This window comes from Osmerus mordax, chromosome 24, assembly GCF_038355195.1.
Source record: "Osmerus mordax isolate fOsmMor3 chromosome 24, fOsmMor3.pri, whole genome shotgun sequence".
Classification (NCBI taxonomy): Eukaryota; Metazoa; Chordata; class Actinopteri; order Osmeriformes; family Osmeridae; genus Osmerus; species Osmerus mordax.
The window spans coordinates 9864304-9884745 of record NC_090073.1 but is presented as its reverse complement, the minus strand read 5'-3'; the positions used below and the strand labels follow the sequence as shown (position 1 = coordinate 9884745).

Sequence of the window (20442 nt, the reverse complement as noted above, 5' to 3'; positions counted from 1 at the left end):
AAACAGAAATGACATCTTTTTTTTTTAATCGAATGCACTTAGTGCATTCTGCACAAAATATTTTGCAAAAACTCTTCAGAAAAAAATGGTGGTCGACAACATAGGAAAAACACTTACATCATAAACATAGAAAAAACCAAACACAAAACAAATCTACAAATAATGTTAGCTTAATATTTCGATATCAACGTAGCGGTTTAGGTTTAACAAGAGTTCCCGATACACAAAATGCTGGCTTTTGTCACAGAGACCGGTTTGTTTTTACCTGTAAGAAAGAGTTCGCCAACCAGCAGCAAACTCCTAGCCAAACTAAACAGTAAAACCATAATGTTTTTTGAAAACGTCAGACACCGTTTGCATCACCAGCGTCAACCGCCAAACTGGTGTTCGGTGAGGACACTGACTGCAGAAGCATCTTCTTCGGTTACATCGACGGTCACAATGTTTTTTTTTTTTCCTCTTTAAAAAAAGACTATAAAGTCATACAAAGAGATGAAAAAGCGCTTGTTTTGCCATCCTGAAATGTACAGCAAAAAGAGTAAAAGAAAGTAGAGCGAGTCTTAGAAATCCAGCTCTGGAGGACACACGCCCTCTCTCTGGAGAAGTACAGATTGTCCGTTTCCCTCCCAAAGGCGGGAAAGTCTTATTTGGACACCAACACTGGGAGCGTGGCTTGTTCGTACAAGGGCGCACTTGCGGCTCCTGCAGAAATTTAAACTCTACTCAGCAGAGTGGATCTGTCAAAACAAAACAAAACCATGTATTAGCACGTCAAAAAATAACATTATTTTACCCCAGAATAGCCCTGAGACACAACATTTTACGAGTTTTTGTAAATTTAATTTGTGAGAACCTCAGAATTGTTCAGTCAACGCGTTTCTGGGAAAGATTGTCTGTTGGTAACTTCTCTGAACAGAGAATCTTTTTTTTATTTTAATTTTTTTATGATGAGTGTGTAAGAGTAGTGAAACAAAGCCTGACTAGAAGAAAACGGTTTCAGGTTTCTTGTTCAACCTTGTGACTGACAGACACACACGCACCCTAACAGAGTAAATATCCCTCTGTCAGCTACGCTGGGCTCTTGAACAATACAAAACCAATTGAACCAACCAAGCGATTCCTCATCCATCTTGTCTGAGGTTTTATAGACAGTCAAGGCAGTGTTTGATTGTTGTGTGTGTGTGTGTATATGTATGTGTGTCTATGTGTCTGTGTGTGTGTGTGTGTGTGTGTGTGTGTGTGTGTGTAAGGGCACAAACCTGAAGGATGCAGGTTCTTTACACACGTGTGTATGAAGTGATTCGATGGCTCTGAGTGATGAGGTGTTTGTGTCTGAGCTATTAATCAGTGGACAGGTTAGAGCGAGGGTGTGACCCGTTCCCCCGCCGGGGGTGCGTGGCGGCGGTGACGGGGGTGATGAACGACCCCGCAGGGCTACGCACCTCAGGCTCTTCCAGCGGTCCTTCTCCATGGTGTTCTCAGGACCCTCGCTCTCGTAAGACGCCACGTACAACGCTGGGGGAAGAGGAGACGACACGTTACAGGGACGGACGCAGCTCCGTGGTTCGAGCATCTGACTTCAGACTTCATGTATATGTATTATATGCTCAGCTCTGGGTCGTACCATCCTCTGTGAACACAGGGGCCGTCAGCAGGTACTGCAGGACCTTGCGGTCCTTCTCAAACGGACACTCCACCTTCTTCCATGTCATGAAGTCGCTCACCTGCTTGGCCAGCTCCCAGAATTTCTGTTTGCACCAAACAGAAACAATACCTTAAAGTTTCTTCCATGAAATAAAAGTTGAATTAAACATTGATTGAAGTTTAATATACATCTAAGTGATTTTATACTATTTACATTTAGTCATTTACATGTAGTCATATTTACTTGGTTGCCAACAACAAAGGCTGATTAACTCTTGAGGAATTCACCCTTTTATACAGCCGCTTCCTCATTCTCTGTCAATCAAAGAGGAAGCTGGCTAAAACTGGCTGCATTCGTTTCTAAGAATGATGGAAAATCCAAACTGAAAAGTCCCTGCAAAAGCTGTTATACGACAGACCACAAGATATGCTGGTGTCGGGGAGAAGGGAGGGGAAGAGGTAAGTACCTTGAAATTGACATGTCCGCTCTGTAGCCTGTTGGCACACCCTTCGTTGAGGAAATAGATGTCTTTGATGAAAAGGCTGAAGAACGGGATGACAATCTGGAAGACGAACAATGACAGGACAGTTTCAGGACACCATGCAGCAGGGAGGGGATTTCCAGCCAGCTACAACAAGCTGGCTTGGTTTCAATCACCATTACCAGAGAAACAGAAAGAAAAGTGTGGAAAAAGTCCCTGGTTTTTACAAATGAAACAAACAAGCTACTACCCACACACATCTTTAAATAAAGTCCTTTAAATCCTTCACAGCTTCGTCCACAGATCGATCCAGATCAACTTGTCATCTGGCCCGAACACAGATGATCCTGACATGAACCCTAAAGAGCGGATGTGTGATGACATGTTTACGCTCCAGTTGATGTTGACAACCAAGTGTCAGCTATCCTTCTGCTCTCATTAACTCCTACCCTCCCTCTCTAACCCTCCCTCTCTAACCCTCCTTCCCCCTCCACACACACGTCAAGTGTGGAAACTAGGTCTAGGCATGAGAGGTGAAAAACAGTTTAAGTTTTTCTTGTGAGTTGGAAGGTTCCAGTAGATTATCTAACAGGGTGTGTTGAGGCAACAAAAGATTTCAGGAACATGTGACCCAGCGGAGGGGAGACCGTCTGGCCTTCTCAAGAGGAGCTGGACAACAAACACATAAGCTCAGATCAGTGACATGCTGCTGGTGATCTTCCAGTCATCTCCAAATCGAATAGAGGTGGAGGAGAGGGTGAACACAGCCACAGCACCGCCCAAAAGTCAGCTGCCTGCATCCGCCTTGCATGGAAATATCTAAATACCACCACCCCTCACGGAGAAGACGCCGTAGCAACCGGAACATTCCAGAATAGCTGGGAACATTCCGTTTCCTGACCTCTGGTCTGAGTCTAACACAACCCTGACCAACTCCGTCGAGAGCTCTTCAGCATCTCCATCTACTCACCCCCCCTACCCCCCCACGACCCCCTGCCCCCAACTCTGTCAACAGCACACACTGTCTCGTTCTCTCTCTTGTTTACTCTCCTCTCAGCTGACGGGCGCTAGACAACGCCAGCGCTGGGCTGAGTTTGGGACATGCTGACCGGTTCACTCGTGGTCAAGGAAGGAGACGGTCACGACAGAGAACATTATGTGAGCTGGCAGGCGGCCATGTTTTGTTTTTTGGGTGTTGTGAAAGAGAACAGAACATATTACACGCAGGAGGGAAGTGGGTCCCGCCTGTTTGACTCAATGTTCAGACCCATTCAGGATATCTCAGAGTGGGGTCGCTGACAGTAAACAAGGTGGGGCATCTACACACACACACAGGCACACAGGCACACACACACACACACAAGATAACAAGCTGTAGACAGAAGGGTCTCTCGTATCACAGAGTTCTGCTTCTCAGTGTCACCGCTGACTGACTTTCTTACATGAAAGCATCAAACTATATGATCCATTTTTAATATCTAGTTTCAAAACAGAGGCATTGAGTTCACTGAACTCTTTCCAAAAAAAGTTGCGAGTTGTGCAAAAACAGACAGGAAAAAGTTCAAACAGCTCAGTTGACTGCTGACTACAGGGTTCTTCAGTAGGCGCTGCAGCTGACTGAAGCAGGTCCTGTTCCTGGCTTCTCACCTTCTCTCTGCTGCTGTTGGCTGTGATGGATCTCTGAGTGGCTCCTCTCAGGGCCGTCCTGTAGTTGTAGAAGTTGCTGGAAGGATCCATCTGATGCTGAAGGGGACAGAGAGGGGGGAGGAACAGAGAGAGGGAGGAAGAGAGAAGAGGGTAAGAGTCAGTTTAACTGGATTTCTTTGTGACCCTTTACACACATTTGAGAGAGAGAGAGATAGAAAGGAGAGAGAAAGATAGAAAGGAGAGATGGAGAGAGAGGAGGGTAAGAGAGAGAGAGAGAGAGGAGGGTAAGAGAGAGAGAGAGAGAGAGAGGAGGGTAAGAGAGAGAGAGAGAGAGAGAGGAGGGTAAGAGAGAGAGAGAGAGAGGAGGGTAAGAGAGAGAGAGAGAGAGAGAGAGAGAGAGAGGAGGGTAAGAGAGAGAGAGAGAGAGGAGGGTAAGAGAGAGAGAGAGAGAGGAGGGTAAGAGAGAGAGAGAGAGAGGAGGGTAAGAGAGAGAGAGAGAGAGAGAGAGGAGGGTAAGAGAGAGAGAGAGAGAGAGAGAGAGAGAGAGAGAGGAGGGTAAGAGAGAGAGAGAGAGAGGAGGGTAAGAGAGAGAGAGAGAGAGGAGGGTAAGAGAGAGAGAGAGAGAGAGAGGAGGGTAAGAGAGAGAGAGAGAGAGAGAGAGAGGAGGGTAAGAGAGAGAGAGAGAGAGAGAGAGGAGGGTAAGAGAGAGAGAGAGAGAGAGAGAGAGAGAGAGAGAGAGAGAGAGAGAGAGAGAGAGGAGGGTAAGAGAGAGAGAGAGAGAGAGAGAGGAGGGTAAGAGAGAGAGAAATCTCCACTAAGCAGCTCCCCACAAGAGGCTGAGCCTGCTTCATCTCGGCTCCTCTCAGATCTCCTGACTTCCAGGCCACGAGTGCATCCACCTGGACACCTGTTCGTCTCCGCCCCCTGCCCCCACCCCACCGCACAGGGGAACAGGAAGATCTGAGGCCCAGGTAGAGCTCACCGTCTGGGGCAGAGGCTCCCCGAAACTCCCCCTCCCTCCAGCTCTCTGTGGAGCTAGCACACAAACACCTCTGGAGTCTAACTTACATACGTATTACCACTTCAAATACGCGCAGGCACACGGGGCTAACCTGATAGCCTGAGAAGTCTACCTACTCTCTCGCACTGCGGCTTCTGACACGACTACACCTGCCAGAGGGCAAGGAGAATAATCGAACGCATTGTATGAGATGCCTAAAAGGAATCAATGGTTTTGGGTGGATAGAAGCCACGCTGTACTGAACAGGACTGACTCCATCACGGCATTACGGACGGCTGGACTTGGTAACGAGAGACAGAGAGGGTCGTCCTTGGTGAGTGGGTGGTGTGAGTCGTGTGTGTGGAGCTGAGCTGTTCAGCCATCACACACACTCCGCCTCCAGTTCTAACACTTTTAGAAGCGGTCTGATTTCCTACCCACACACCAACACACCTTACCGCTTACACCCTCTAATGTTCATACACACTTTCTTGCTTACCTCCAAAATATCAAACTTGGCCGTCTTGACTTTGCTCCAGGTTTTCTTCAGTCGAGACACAGGACTCATGTTCATCCCAGCTGAGGACAGAGAGAGAGACAGAGAGAACACAGTCACTAACACAGACAGACACACGCTCTCCTCAACACATGGTCTGTTTCTCATGGGGGCAGACAACACCCCTCTCCCCCCTTCCTATCTTCCGTGCTCTGGTTCCTCTATGGAGGCAGTCAGGCAGAGGCCTCAGGAACACTGGTGTTAACACACGCCTCACTTCCCCTCACAGCATTCTGCTTCCCATATGGTAATCCTGTGTGTGTGTGTGTGTGTGTGTGAGAGTGAATGTTCGTGTGGTCAAGGTACAGGGACCAGGGAGGTCACAGGGACCAGAGATGAGGCAGCCAGGCTGGGACTCTGGTGTTCCCATGGCCTGGTGCTGCCCTCAGTACAGACTAATATCTCCGCTCTCCTCCTGGTCCCAGGAGAGGGGATTTGTGACCATCTCTCTGGGGAGACACAAAAGCACAAGCTGGGACAGCTGGCATGACGCATGTCCCCCCCTGTCCCCTCCTATCCTCTCTCCCTCCTCCCCTCCCACACTGGCCATCCCTTCCTTTCCCCTCTCCCTTTCTTTCTTTGCATCCCTCCCCTCTCCTCCCCTCCCCTCATCCTCATGCTCGCTCTCCCTTTTGCTGGTCAGTGTTGACCATCTGCCTGGACGGGTGTTTTTGAGAACATTTACAGCTGCCCCCTACCCACTAACCCCCCCTCCCTGCCCCCTCCCACCCACCCTGCCCCCTCCCACCCACCCTGCCCCCTCCCTCCCTAGGCTGTCAGCCTGACCAGATGCTCTCTCCCCTGGCCACTTGGACTTCAGTCTCTCCCCCCCCCAGGTCCCTGAAGCCTTTCATCTGGCCCCATAAACTGCCCCAGGCAGGAAGCCATCCTACCCAGGGTCCCCTTGGGATGAACCCAGAGACTCATTGATTTGCTTTCAAATCAAGGTTACCTCTCTTTGCAATGAAATTGTATTTCTCACCATGATTCAAAACTGTCTGTCTGATAGAAAGAAGTTAAAGTGTCTTTTTCCATGTAAGAATTTATGAAAAGCAATCATAAATGACCAGGAGAGAGCGTCCAGTAAACAAGGATATAACTCTGTGTGGTCGTTTGAGGAGAGATGGGGAGGAGGAGAGGGGGAGAGGAGGAGAAGTGGAGAGGGGAGGACGGAGAGGAGAGGAGGAGAGGGGGAGAGGTGGAGAGGTGGAGAGGGGAGGACGGAGAGGAGAGGAGCAGAGGAGAGGAGGAGAGGTGGAGAGGAGGAGAGGGGAGGACGGAGAGGAGAGGAGGAGAGGGGAGGAGGAGAGGAGAGCAGGGACACAGTGTGACATGGCCACTTACAGATGATGGCCATGAGGGAGTTGAAGTTTCCGATGTTGAAGCACTCCCGCGCCACGTCGATGAAGAACTCCATCACTCTGGCTCTGTGTTTCTTCTTCACAGGCTACAGAACCACACACACACAAACGAACAACTTTTAAGAAATACCTAACGGGAGGATGAAATAAGTCTATGTAGAGGGGAGTTAGCTAACATTAGCCAACTTCTCGTGTATCTATGTCATGCCATGTCTTATTATTATTTATATGGCCTCAGAGATATGGCCATCTCTGACAATGTGCTAGCTAGGTTCGCTATCTTAATCAGAAACTTGCTTGCAGGCTAGCTACTTACCATGCAGATCTCCGTGGCGACCAGGTAGCTGAGTCTGTTGAACCACTCCACATACGCTTCAAGGTTACTAGCCTTCTTGTGATCGCTGTAGCAGCTCTACGGAGACAAACAGGCATTCATATGAGATCAATGACAATTTGAGGTATATCGCCTTGTTGCCGCTTCAGAGAAACTTAAAGGGTGCCGTATCTCCAACTGTACTTAAAGCACGAGTTGACATCAGTATGCTGTGGCTGATTCGTGTGGATTCGGCCCTTTTGAGACGGACAGGTTCTTTGAATAAGCACCAGTGGGGTAGGATCAGTTCCCGTTCTGCAGAGCGGGGCTTTGATGAGAGACAAAGGTCTCAGGCTTCATTCCTCACATTCCTGAGGCCTTACGCCACTCTCCCCGACACAATACCCCCGAAAGTGGTCATCTCACACCCACACATCCCCAGTCTCACTCTCACACACACCCCCAGTCTCTCACACACACACACACACTTGCAAGTATTTTCCTCTAAAGGATAGCTTGCCTGGGGCACAAAGGAAAGCGCCAAACTATAACCCCCTCCACCACCACACCTTAAAAAAATCCTCTTAGTTGCCTAGCAGCTAAAATGCCCCCCCCCCCCCCTACGCCCACCCACCCCCCACCCCTCAGCCAACAAACCCTTACTGGCTCTTTATGGATGAGTTGTTGCTAAGCAATAAGGCCCAAGCATGCTGCTCAGACAGCATCATGTTTTTAGAGGAAATCTTAAGTTGGGGGGTGGGATTGGCGGTGGAGCGGATATTGGGTCTCCTACGGTGTGTCTGGGATTCACTGTCTACCGGCTCTGACATGCTGCTCTGTTTAGCCCGGGGTCATACGCAGGCTAGGCTGCTGTTTACCACGACGGCTATGATGGAGAAACTGGGTCATTTAAACACAGGGAGACGCTACCAAACCACTTGGTGTCTGATTTAAGTGGAGTAGATAAGCTGCAAGGTGTAACTACACTTCAAGCTTAGCTGTTTCACTTCCAATCATGTTATCTTAACCAATCTATTATTTGGATTTTTTTTTACCTTATCGTTGTCCAGAGGGTCTTTCTGGACGAAGGCCTGGACAAATTCCTCAGGTCCGATGTAACTCAGTCTCTCCTGAAAAGGAAAGAGAACTCGATAAATTCCTCTGGCTGTTCACTTCATGTTTGCTCAGTGTTGTGTCACTTTGAAACTATTCGACCTGACTTCCAGACGAACAACTGACCATTTATAGCAGCAGAAATGCAGGAGAACACCTGAGTTGAACATTGATGTTGATACCAGCTCTCACACACAAGAGATCAGAGAAGCAGGGTGAAGTCCACCTCTCCTATTCTACGGCTAACCGTCTTGCTTTCGGAGACGGTTTGTGTTTAAGTAGTTGATTCACAGCGCTTCTACAGCGTAAACTGAGCTGAAGTCTCCCTCAGTTCCGTAACAGTAAAAACAGTCAATTCAGTGTCTGTGTAAACGCCACAGAACTCCATCCTCACTTCTTTCAACATCTCACATAATCACACGTTGTCTCACCAGCTCTATGTGAGTGAGTTGCTGGGCTACAGTGAAGGGGTCGCTGCACGTGGCCAGCAGATCCCTCTGCACGGCCTGGGGTTTGGCCTTCAGCACCGTCAGGCGCTCCGCCGCCGTGGCGCTGATCTTCCCCAGCGCCTCCTCGTACTGGCTCAGCACCGTCAGCTTCCTGATCAGAGCCTGGGTCATCTGCTGCACCGCCTTCCTGTACAGCTGGAGGAGGGTGGAGATGGGAGGTTAGGAGTTGGAGGTCACACATTGCAGCTGTAGTTTTGTTTTCTCTTGAATTGTTGGGACAGCTATACGAGCGACAGGGAGAGAGAGAGAATTGGAGAAAGAGAACTGGAGAGAGAGAGAGAGAGAGAGACAGAGAAAGAGAGAGTCACGATTCAACCTTGCCAGGTTCTCTCCCCGTCAGCTTGCGTGCGACACTTTCGTTTAGCTCAGCTAAAAGGTTGCGGGTCGACTCCCGGCACCTAAGAGCCCAGAGAGCAACAACCACCGCAACAGAATTTACAACATGCAGGTCAGCAGAAACCTAACCCACTGAACATAAAACTCCAGACTCCCTCCCACAGATGTTGCGAAAACATATCCATTCCTTTCCACCTTCTAAACGCTCCATTCACACCACGCTCTGGACAACAACAACAACAAAAAGGTTGCCCCGACAACTGAAGTGTCCTCTAAGATGTTCGGTCGCTGTTTTCCATGAGCCTCTTCCTGTGGACTGACAGCCGGGGTGTGTCAGATGAGCTGCTCGGGGGTAAGCAGGCCGTCCTCTGGCTGGAATACACCCTCCCTCTAAGTCAATCCAGCGGTGCTATTAGATAACTGGTCCCTTGCTGATGCGACAGCCGACACACTTTGAAGCAGTGGTTGCATAACGTGTGTAAAATGTGTGTGTGTGTGTGTGTGTACACAGAGACCCGGTCATGGCCTCTTTCCATACCGCCGGTATGAGGGCAAAAAAGGAGAGCGAGCGAGAGAGAGAGCGAGAGAGAGAGAGCGAGCGAGAGAGAGCGAGCGAGCGAGAGAGGGTGAAAAGGGTGAAGGAGAGTGAGAAGGGGAGGGAGAGGGAAGGGTAGGGAGGGAGAAAGAGGCCTTGGGTTTATTCAGAGACCACATCCCATCACCGGCTGCCAATTTCCACCACGAAAAACTAGGTTCTGCAAACAAGTCTAGAGTTCAGTAGTGTGGGAACCGTTAGCTAGACAAGACTCTGTTAGACTTCTGTTACAGCAAAGGTTAATGATGGCCTGGTGTTTGAGTACTGTTTGTACTTGGCAAACTACTAATCTAGAAAATAATCTTCTCTGCGCTTTAATCCCACCTTTGTGGTAGTAGATTAAACGTCGGTTGCCACAGGATTAATCCAGCACGTTGTGATTTTTGATTACTATAGTCTAGAATCGTGCTCAACAGTCACTAAAAGTGTTATTACCATGGTCCTACTATGGGTCATGAAAAGAGAAAACGGACAGAAATGTAATAATAAATCTGCGAAATTGCGTGTAAAATCAGATTGAAGAAAGGTCTTGCCCTCAATATCCTTGTGTTGCCAAGGACGGCATTTCAAACGGCTCCCTGGCTCATACCGTTACAGTCAGTAGCGTGAGTGGATGTGGAGCGGCTAGTAGCTCTACTGACAATCACCCCCAGTCGCCTCTTCAAAGTCCGCCATCTGCTCAGGGTCCTGTCGCCTCCGCAAATAGAGGGGGGCTCTCGCTAAATATAGATCCCCATTCTTGGAGATAACAAGTCTGACATTTCCAAGCGGCAGGAGTGGAGCTAGCCAGTCGTGACAAATGGTGCGGTATCGTAGCTAGGTCCGAGGCGCTCTCGCCCCGGTGACAGACGGGCTCGCACTGGGATCCCCTCCTTCAAGGCGTGCCCAGTACGATCGTGCCTCATGCCTTTGGCGATTCCATTTTTCGTTTTCCTGGCTGGGTGGCATCATTTCATGCCAAGGACCACATGACGCGCGCCAGAAGGCGCTTTGTGAGTTATGTAAACCAAGCTTCTCTAAGGGAGAGGCGACTCAGAACGTGTTTGCTGAGGGTCGGAAACTAATCAGCTTCACATCTCTCCCCTGGCGCCTCCTTCTTACAGCCTTAAGCTTCCGATATGTTTCCTCCCTCAGTGTCACACACACACAACTCTGTCTTTGTTTTGTGCACACATATGGTTACATAACTCTGGTAACTGATGTTTATATAGTGTATAGTCTATATATGTCGGTTTGCTTGAACGCAGCCCAAATGGAGGTCAGGTTGAGATCAGAGCTGTTGTTTATGGACAGATTCCTGCCTCTATATATCCAACACCAGATCCATAATGATACTCTGAGGAGATCAAGGACCTGGTCTGTTGACGTGCGGTTGGGAGTCCATGTTGAGCAGATGTTAGGAGGAGAACATCTATTTTGAAGTTGCACCACGAGCAGCTATTTCCTGGAATATTGTGGTCAGTACCCTAGAGAATAAGGATCTCTGTGGATTGGGCTAATTCTACATTCATGTTTAAAAAGTGATTTATGGTTTACAATTGCCTCTGGTTTCATGAAATCACAGTTGTTTTGAACAGTATGCGATCTATGCATCAGTTATATAGGCCTATAGGCTATTGGTACTGTCATCAAATGAAAACTACCAAACAGCACTAGTGCCCAGTACTAGGCCAACACCAAATAACCAGGCTGAACTGGCTCTGTGATGCCGCATGCAGCATCAGAAACTACGGTGTAGTCTGTGATCAGACAGACCGCCAGACCGTGTCATCCAAACACAGAGACTTTCACAGAACTGTCCTAGTTTTCTGCAAAGAACACGCACATCAGACAATGTTTGTCTCATGCAGTCTCATGCCTGATGATAAATGGCGGTTATTGTCCACAGGGCCCACTGGCAAAGAGTACTGTGACTGCCCCCACCCTTCCCTTTTGCGGTCGCTCGTAGATCAGAAACCTGCTGTACAAAAACCCTGCCAAGCACCCATTCAGATCCCGACAAACGGGGTCATGATGTACCAACACGACAGTCGACAGTTGCTGGAAACAGCTATCGCATTAGCACATGTGTGAGGTCTTTGGAGCTGACGTTAGCGACCTAGAGAACAATCTGGGCTTGTTTGTAGCCTACCCCATCAAAACACCGGGTCAGATATCCAGATTCTATATAAAATCTTAGGTTCGTATTTGTGCAGGCACTAAATAATAAAAACTTGACAGACGGTTGTTGAGGTTTGGGGTTGGAAGATGGAGTGCGGTGGAGGAGGAATATCATTTTTCACCCGACGGATGACCATGCCCTCATTCGTTGTCTGACTAACTGCGCACACACACAACAACATGTGAGACAAACAGCTAGGCTACAGTTGATCATGAACGAGTCTGATTCATACCGACTAACACAATTACGTGTTCCAACTGTAGGAACAGGAAGGAGAAGGGGAAAAAAATCAGTTACCTGAGGGAACATTGACCAAATTGAGAACATTGAGGATCAGGCCACATTAACCCAATTGCTGTGGGAGAGGAGAGACTGTTTGGACAGTGGGAGGTCATAAAGACTTAAGTCCCTTAAGGACCGTGACCACTGACGAGGCAGAAAATAGATCTAGAGGTCACTTAAGAGCAACACTCTGCTAACGCTAACCCTCTCGTCAACACTCTGGGTCAACTCATCTTGAGTACCTCTGTTACTTTAAGATATGAATATCAAAAGTGGTTTTTACACAGATAGAAAAGAAAGTACTTGGAACTTGACAAAATGTCCCGTACCCCCCGACCCCCTTTAACGTTGGGAAAGCCTCTACTAAGCCAGTGACATTCAACTCAGCAGAAGGGGAACAATTCAATTGCTGCCTAGGGAAGATGGCCAGCGCAGACACAAAGCTCCCACGCCGGGACAACAATAGGCCTGTTCTTTTGCACTGACCAGGCAAAAACAAAACACGAGAGCAAATCCAAACTGAGCTCTCGCCCCACGTCTCGTCGGCTGCTGTCGGTCGAGGGAAACGAGACCCTTCTAAAGTTTCAGGATGTTTTTCCCTTTTAAGCGTGGACTTTACGGGGGCTGGAGGGAGGGTGCTGCAATGAAGCGTGGCGGCTTCATTTCAGTATCCTTATTTCAACACAAGGAAGAAGAGAGAAAAGGTGAGAGAGGGACAGGAGAGGAAGGAAGAGAGATGGGAAGAATAGAGGAGAGGAAAGGAAGGTGAGAAGAGGAGAGAAGAGTAGAAGAGAGGAAGGGAGAGAGAGGAAAGGAGGAGAGGAGAGAGAAAAGAGAGGAGGGCAGGGAGAAAGGAGGGAGGTGAGAAGAAGGGAGATGAGAGACGAGAGGAGAAAGGAGGCGAGAGTAGGGACTGACCTCGTCTCCACTGGCTAGACGGTGGGTGAGCTCCTTCAGGCTCCTCATCATCCTCTCGTCCCGGAAGTCGTAGGCGAAGGTGTCCGTCCATTCAGTTAGCAGCTGGAGGATCTTGGGGGCGATCTTCCTGGTCCTCATCTGAGAGCAGAGACGGAGATGAAGACCACGTAGCAAAGACCAACAGCACCACAACACAACCTAACCCCCCGTCAAACCAAGCTGCCATGCACCCACACGAACGAAGGCTGTAAGACACAAACATTCATTTCTGAAGAGGTCGTGAGAGTGCCAGAGGGCTGATCTCCGCATGCCTGATGCCTACCTTGTCTGCCTGCGGGTCGCTCAGGCGCTGGTGCTCCACACACAGGTGACACACCTTGGACATGAGCTCGTACGGGTGGATGAAGAGACGAGAGCTCAACAGGAAGGTGAAGATGTACGTCCTCTGTGAGGAGGGAGAGAGGGGAGGTGAGGAGAGGAGAGAGGGATGGGAGAGGAGAGAGGGATGGGAGAGGAGAGAGGGATGGGAGAGGAGAGAGGGATGGGAGAGGAGAGAGGGATGGGAGAGAGGAGTCAAAACATGGCACCCTCGTGAATCTAACCCTGACAGGAAGCAGAGTGGAAGAGAACACTCACATCCGGATAGTAGTCCAGGGTGGGGACCAGGTGGTTGATGAGGGCGTCTAGTGACCCCGACACCAGGGTGTTGTCATGGTAATATAGCCCCCCGCAGCCCTCCTCCTTGGTCTGGAATAGGTTCTTGTTGTAACCATTGCTGCCGAACATTCCCGTGAAAGGTGGAGTTTGAGGCATGTTGTCCTAGAATACGGAGAGAGACAGAACCAGAAGAACCAGAACAAAAGTGGGTTAGAACACCAGCCTTGACCAAGCACTTGGCCATGATGAGGCCTATAACGTTAAAGCACCTTTATTATTTTTTTCCCCTTCCAAAATGCCTACAATTATTCATATTTAATCACAAACAGGAGATAATTAATTACTTACAAATTACACAGTTAGACTTCCTTCCCCCTCCACCATAACACAGGTGCCTGTGTATGTTGGCTTAAGAACTCAACCATTCTGCCAACCAGCTTTAAGGCTCACGAGGAGACCAGAGCACTGGTCTGCGTCGTGGCAGAGATCCTAGTCGGAGCACGTTGACCCAAAACAATAAGCCTTCTGAACTGAGAGTTTTGCATCTCAGCCCTCTTTTGGTGCCCTTAACATCCTCGATTACACGGATAAACACACACAGTACAGTACATCCATTCATCAAAGATAATCACCAAACAGGATGACATTTTAATAATGGACTTATGAAAAGAGATCCTTACTTTAACCCCTTCCCCACACTACCCTCTCTCTGTCACACACACAGAAACAGATGGTGAAAACCTGCCAGACCTTGGGAGTCTGAGGGCTGCCCTACTGCCCCCCAAACACACTCTCACCCTACTGCCCCCCAAACACACTCTCACCCTACTGCCCCCCAAACACACTCTCACCCTACTGCCCCCCAAACACACTCACCCTACTGCCCCCCAAACACACTCACCCTACTGCCCCCCAAACACACTCACCCTACTGCCCCCCAAACACTCTCACCCTACTGCCCCCCAAACACATGCTCTCACCCTCCTGCCCCCCAAACACACACTCACCCTCCTGCTATCCACCCTACTGCCCCCCAAACACACTCTCACCCTCCTGCCCCCCAAACACACTCTCACCCTACTGCCCCCCAAACACACTCACCCTACTGCCCCCCAAACACACTCTCACCCTACTGCCCCCCAAACACACTCACCCTACTGCCCCCCAAACACACTCTCACCCTACTGCCCTCCTGCTATCCACCCTACTGCCCCCCAAACACACTCTCACCCTACTGCTATCCACCCTACTGCCCCCCAAACACACTCTCACCCTACTGCCCCCCAAACACACTCTCACCCTACTGCCCCCCAAACACATGCTCTCACCCTACTGCCCCCCAAACACATGCTCTCACCCTACTGCCCCCCAAACACATGCTCTCACCCTACTGCCCCCCAAACACATGCTATCCACCCTACTGCCCCCCAAACACACTCTCACCCTACTGCCCCCCAAACACATGCTCTCACCCTACTGCCCCCCAAACACATTCTCACCCTACTGCCCCCCAAACACATTCTCACCCTACTGCCCCCCAAACACATGCTCTCACCCTACTGCCCCCCAAACACATGCTCTCACCCTACTGCCCCCCAAACACATGCCCTCACCCTACTGCCCCCCAAACACATGCTCTCACCCTACTGCCCCCCAAACACACTCTCACCCTACTGCCCCCCAAACACACTCTCACCCCACTGCCCCCCAAACACACTCTCACCCTACTGCCCCCCAAACACACTCTCACCCTACTGCCCCCCAAACACACTCTCACCCTACTGCCCCCCAAACACATGCTCTCACCCTACTGCCCCCCAAACACACTCTCACCCTACTGCCCTCTGTGGTCCACAGGGCAGCGTCCCTGTGTACTGCTATCCACCCTACTGCCCCCCAAACACACTCTCACCCTACTGCCCCCCAAACACATGCTCTCACCCTACTGCCCCCCAAACACATGCTCTCACCCTACTGCCCCCCAAACACATGCTCTCACCCTACTGCCCCCCAAACACATGCTATCCACCCTACTGCCCCCCAAACACACTCTCACCCTACTGCCCCCCAAACACATGCTCTCACCCTACTGCCCCCCAAACACATGCTCTCACCCTACTGCCCCCCAAACACATTCTCACCCTACTGCCCCCCAAACACATGCTCTCACCCTACTGCCCCCCAAACACATGCTCTCACCCTACTGCCCCCCAAACACATGCCCTCACCCTACTGCCCCCCAAACACATGCTCTCACCCTACTGCCCCCCAAACACACTCTCACCCTACTGCCCCCCAAACACATGCTCTCACCCTACTGCCCCCCAAACACACTCTCACCCTACTGCCCCCCAAACACACTCTCACCCTACTGCCCCCCAAACACATGCTCTCACCCTACTGCCCCCCAAACACACTCTCACCCTACTGCCCCCCAAACACACTCTCACCCTACTGCCCCCCAAACACACTCTCACCCTACTGCCCCCCAAACACACTCTCACCCTACTGCCCCCCAAACACATGCTCTCACCCTACTGCCCCCCAAACACATGCTCTCACCCTACTGCCCCCCAAACACATGCTCTCACCCTACTGCCCCCCAAACACACTCTCACCCTACTGCCCCCCAAACACATGCTCTCACCCTACTGCCCCCCAAACACATGCTCTCACCCTACTGCCCCCCAAACACATGCTCTCACCCTACTGCCCCCCAAACACATGCTCTCACCCTACTGCCCCCCAAACACATGTTCTCACCCTACTGCCCCCCAAACACATGTTCTCACCCTACTGCCCCCTCAAACACATGCTCTCACCCTACTGCCCCCCAAACACACTCTCACCCTACTGCCCCCCAAACACATGTTCTCACCCTACTGCCCCCCAAACACACGCAATGCCTTCACACCCTTCTACTTGGCTTGTACTCAAAGACAACACTTCATTTCAAATGCACATGTTCTACAACCACCTGACTGGCTGTGACACAGTGTCATGCCAACGAGATCTTACTCATTCTCACATTCTGACTCCACTGTAGACTGGTATCATGACTCTAATGCAGACTGGTACACTGACTCTAAGGCCAGGCAGACGCTAGGAGACTCCTGTCTCACCGAACAGCCGTCTCCTTTGGGCTGATGGGCGTCCACACAATAGAGTCTTTCAATGTCTGGGTCGGCACGGGGCGCAGCCCCCCCCCCCTCCTCTCACAAACGTTGGGCCGCCCCAACGCCGCCTGCCTATTCAGGAAGCTTTCAGGGGCCGTTCCACTGCACGGGGATCAGGGACAGAGAGGGGTGTCACGGGAGGGGGGGTGGCCAAAAGTCGTAGATTGTTACCCCCCACCTCCCTCTCTCCCATCCCTACACACACCCCCTTCTACATCACTCTCCTCTCCCTTTCTCCACCCCCCCAAACACACACACCCTATAACAATCTCCCGCTCTAGCCCCCTCCCCTACCACACACACACACACACTACATCATTCTCCCTCCCTCTCCCCCATTACACTGGCCTTTGCATGTGCACACAAACACACACACACTGTTGCTTTTATGTCGTACGACCACACGGCTATTTCCATGAGAATGGGTAGTGAAGTCATGCCAGCAGCCAGGGCATCTGCTGCACCATGTGGCTCACGGTGACAGATCACCACGGTGACGGATCACCACGGTGACGGACCACCAGATAGAGGTGTGGAGGAATACTGATGCTAATGACCCGGCGCAGTCCTGCACACACACACACACACACACACTCGATTTTGAGTTTTGAGCACTATAAAAGAGATTATATGTCCAAATCGGGATGGCTTCAGACATTCCCCTCAAACTCTCCTGCCCTCCTTCCTGACCTCCCCACGGTCTCTTAGTCCCTCGTGTCCACCCCACCCCCCTCCACCCCCACCCCCACCCCGTGACAAATTTAGCATGCTCTGAGCATCTGTGTGTGTGTGTGTCTCCATACAAACCACAGCAGGGAAAGAAAAAAAAGATTAGGGTCACTCACTCTGGTATCAGCAACCCAGAATGCAAATAAGCAGTGAAGGGTGGAGTATGTTAACACCATCACCCCCCCCTCCACCCCACCCCAAAAGCCAAGATCCATTCTTTGGCTTTTTGGCTGTATAGATACCAGCTGCACCCCCCGCCCCCCCTTCTCCACCAACATAATCCTATAAAAGAGTAAACAAAGTGAAAGGCGATCAGAGAGGAGGGGAGCTGATGTACTGGTGGGGGTCCAGGTGTGGGGTGCACAACCTCACGTCTGCTACTCGAGACCGACAAAGCCCACCGCTAACGTCTGCTGGTTCAGACTGCCGGGTGGGTGAGTGGTAGGGTAAATAAACAGAGTCACTGCTACTCCCGCACTGGGGTAGGGAGCAGGGATTGTCCTTTTATTATCATGGGTGGTTCTAATTATAGCCTTGATGGCTGTGTGTGTGCGAACCGGTCTCCTGCTGGGGGTTTGTCAAAACCCTCCTGATACGAAGCAGGAATACTTCACTGTCGTTTTACGATTCAGATCAACTTTAGGATATCATTTAGGCTCTTTTAAGGACGTATTCCTTCACGTAATATTCTGTACTTTTCAGGGGAAAGGCACACCAAGAGCTGAAGCCAGTAGATGTATTGGAGCTGGGTTAAACCAGGAACGATCACGTGAAGCAGTTCCTCATTTGTCACGACGTCTTGTGCCCGTCTCGAGGACTGCTGAGGACGCTCCGTCATGAGACCGGCTCTGCTAACACACCCGGGGGAGCTGAACCCATTTCCCATCACCACAGCTCAAACACAACTAGATAAGGGGCAACAAAGCCATTGCCCTAAAAGGCTTTCAAAGGGTTCTGACAGAAAAATGGGTGGTCGGTACTTAGCAAGCAGCTAACTTCACAGGGGGAGTAAAACAATAAAAATGCTTAAACTTGCCTTATAATAGACCGAATGACTACAAAGCCATCACTGACTGTGGAAATTTTCTTCTTCTATGTAAAACACACCCTATGAGGGAGTATAGAGCAGTACACTCCTCAAGGGTGCTCACACACACACACACACACACACACAGAGAGAGAGAAAAACTCTCGGCCTATAAGGTGCTAACGATGCCTCATAAGAGCCCCATCCTGGGAGTTGTTAGGGCCGTAAAACTCTTAAAACAGGAAATCTTTCCCACACTTTCTGGGTGTAGCCAGGGAGGAAAACAAACACAACCCCCCCCCCCCCCCCCTCTCCTTCTGTCTTCTTTGGGTAAACTGTAGGAGGATTCTCACTCTCTCACAGCATGAGAAAATGAAAGCTAGAGATCAACCATGACTGTTTATCCTCTCATCTCTCACTGCTACTTTAATGTGTTCATTTTTTATCCAAAGCAGCATACCAGAAGGGGGATTCGAACCTGAGACCTCTTAATCTGCAGTTAAAGGCTCTATCACGGAGCTACACAGTACCTCAAAGCCCCCGCTGGTATTAAGGTATAAACCCAACCACCTGCTAGAACTAGTAGGCCTACCTAGCTCTCACAAACAAGCAGTGTTGGCATGTTCCGAGTTCAGATGATACCAAACAGCTGTGAAAACCTAGGATACCTCCCTTGTCCTATTTAGCATTCTTGCCATACCCATACATCTCAGCGATTGACTACACGTATCTCAACAGCAGTGATACTCCATCAGGAACATATTTGTGTGCAACAGCTACAGTGAAACGCCTCGACCCTACCGAGAGCTTTAGGGGAATCGTCTTAAGAGGAGAGTACCACACATTTGCGTTAGCTGGGCTTATAAAACACCATGTGTTAGCCTATTAAAGCTTAGAGAAACAGTCTTTACTGGTCAAAGTCCGGCCAGATCAACAACGAAAAGGATTTAACCCGTCAGCACGTCAAAAACTGTAGGCTCTTTAAAACAGCAACAGCATCTAACCTTGTTGAATGTAAATGAGCTAGCCTGTAGAGTTGGAGGGCGGAGTGTTAAATTAACATGGGTTGATCCCTCAATGTCTTGAGTGGAGATGGAGAATCCGTTTAACCACAGGGTGTAGAGGTTAAAATAGTCTATCAGGACACTGCAATCTCATTAAAGAAGTACATTATTTTGCTACTTAGGATTATGAGAGAGTAGACATCATTTGAATCAGCGTGAAACACGGAGAAAGAAGCCTTCATGTCGATACTGTGCCAGTATGATACTTATTAACCAGGCACAAATCTTACAAATCGAACGATCAATTATGCACATTTAGTCTTTTTTTTTTTTGCACGCGCTGTAAGGATGTTAGATTATATTTACAAGATGGTGAATACAATAATTTCCTAAGCACATCCAAATGATAAGCACTCGCGTCAACAATGAAAGAAAAAAGTAACATAAAAAAAAAGATGTACACAAGAAAAGAATCTCACCTCAAACTTTGTAACCCCACAAGTAATTCTGTTAAATCCTCAATTCAGACGACGCAAGCACTTGTCAGGTCTCTCCTGCATGTGAGCGAAGTGAAGCGATGAGCAGCAAAACCCGAGTTTTAAACCAGATATTCTGCCGCAGGAGTGAAAGGCTTGTCTATCAATGCAGCACATTCACTTGTAAATCACCCTCAGGAGCGTGCGTTGCGCGTTTCGTTTTGCTGTAACTTTGGTTGAACGAGATATCCACGTGAATATGCAGCAACAGCGTCGGTCCGGACAGTTGTGATGAGCGGCGATTCGTAACACACGAGGGTTCAGACTAGTATGAGCTCGAGAACCGGGAAAGCCTAGTTATGACTTTACTCTACCGCGGAGCTGGCAGCCAATCAGAGACGAGATTAAGCAAATGGGCGTTCTCTACTTCGTGTTCATCTTTGACGTTTAGAAATG

The 20442-nt window shown here is 49.8% G+C and overlaps 1 protein-coding gene across 1 annotated transcript; it reads right to left on the bottom strand.

Moving 5' to 3' along the window:
• Positions 1–201: 201 nt before the first annotated feature.
• On the bottom strand, positions 202–20305 carry rasgef1ba (RasGEF domain family, member 1Ba). Its single transcript, XM_067227721.1, has 14 exons — positions 19990–20305; positions 13554–13736; positions 13240–13362; positions 12918–13055; positions 8548–8760; positions 8059–8133; positions 7007–7102; positions 6674–6776; positions 5273–5352; positions 3774–3869; positions 2112–2207; positions 1625–1748; positions 1443–1515; positions 202–737 (listed from the first exon to the last, which is right to left on the bottom strand). The coding sequence occupies exons 2-14, from the start codon at positions 13728–13730 to the stop codon at positions 713–715; spliced, it is 1419 nt and encodes a 472-aa protein (XP_067083822.1). The 5' UTR covers positions 13731–13736; positions 19990–20305; the 3' UTR covers positions 202–712.
• Between the last annotated feature and the right edge of the window lie 137 nt (positions 20306–20442).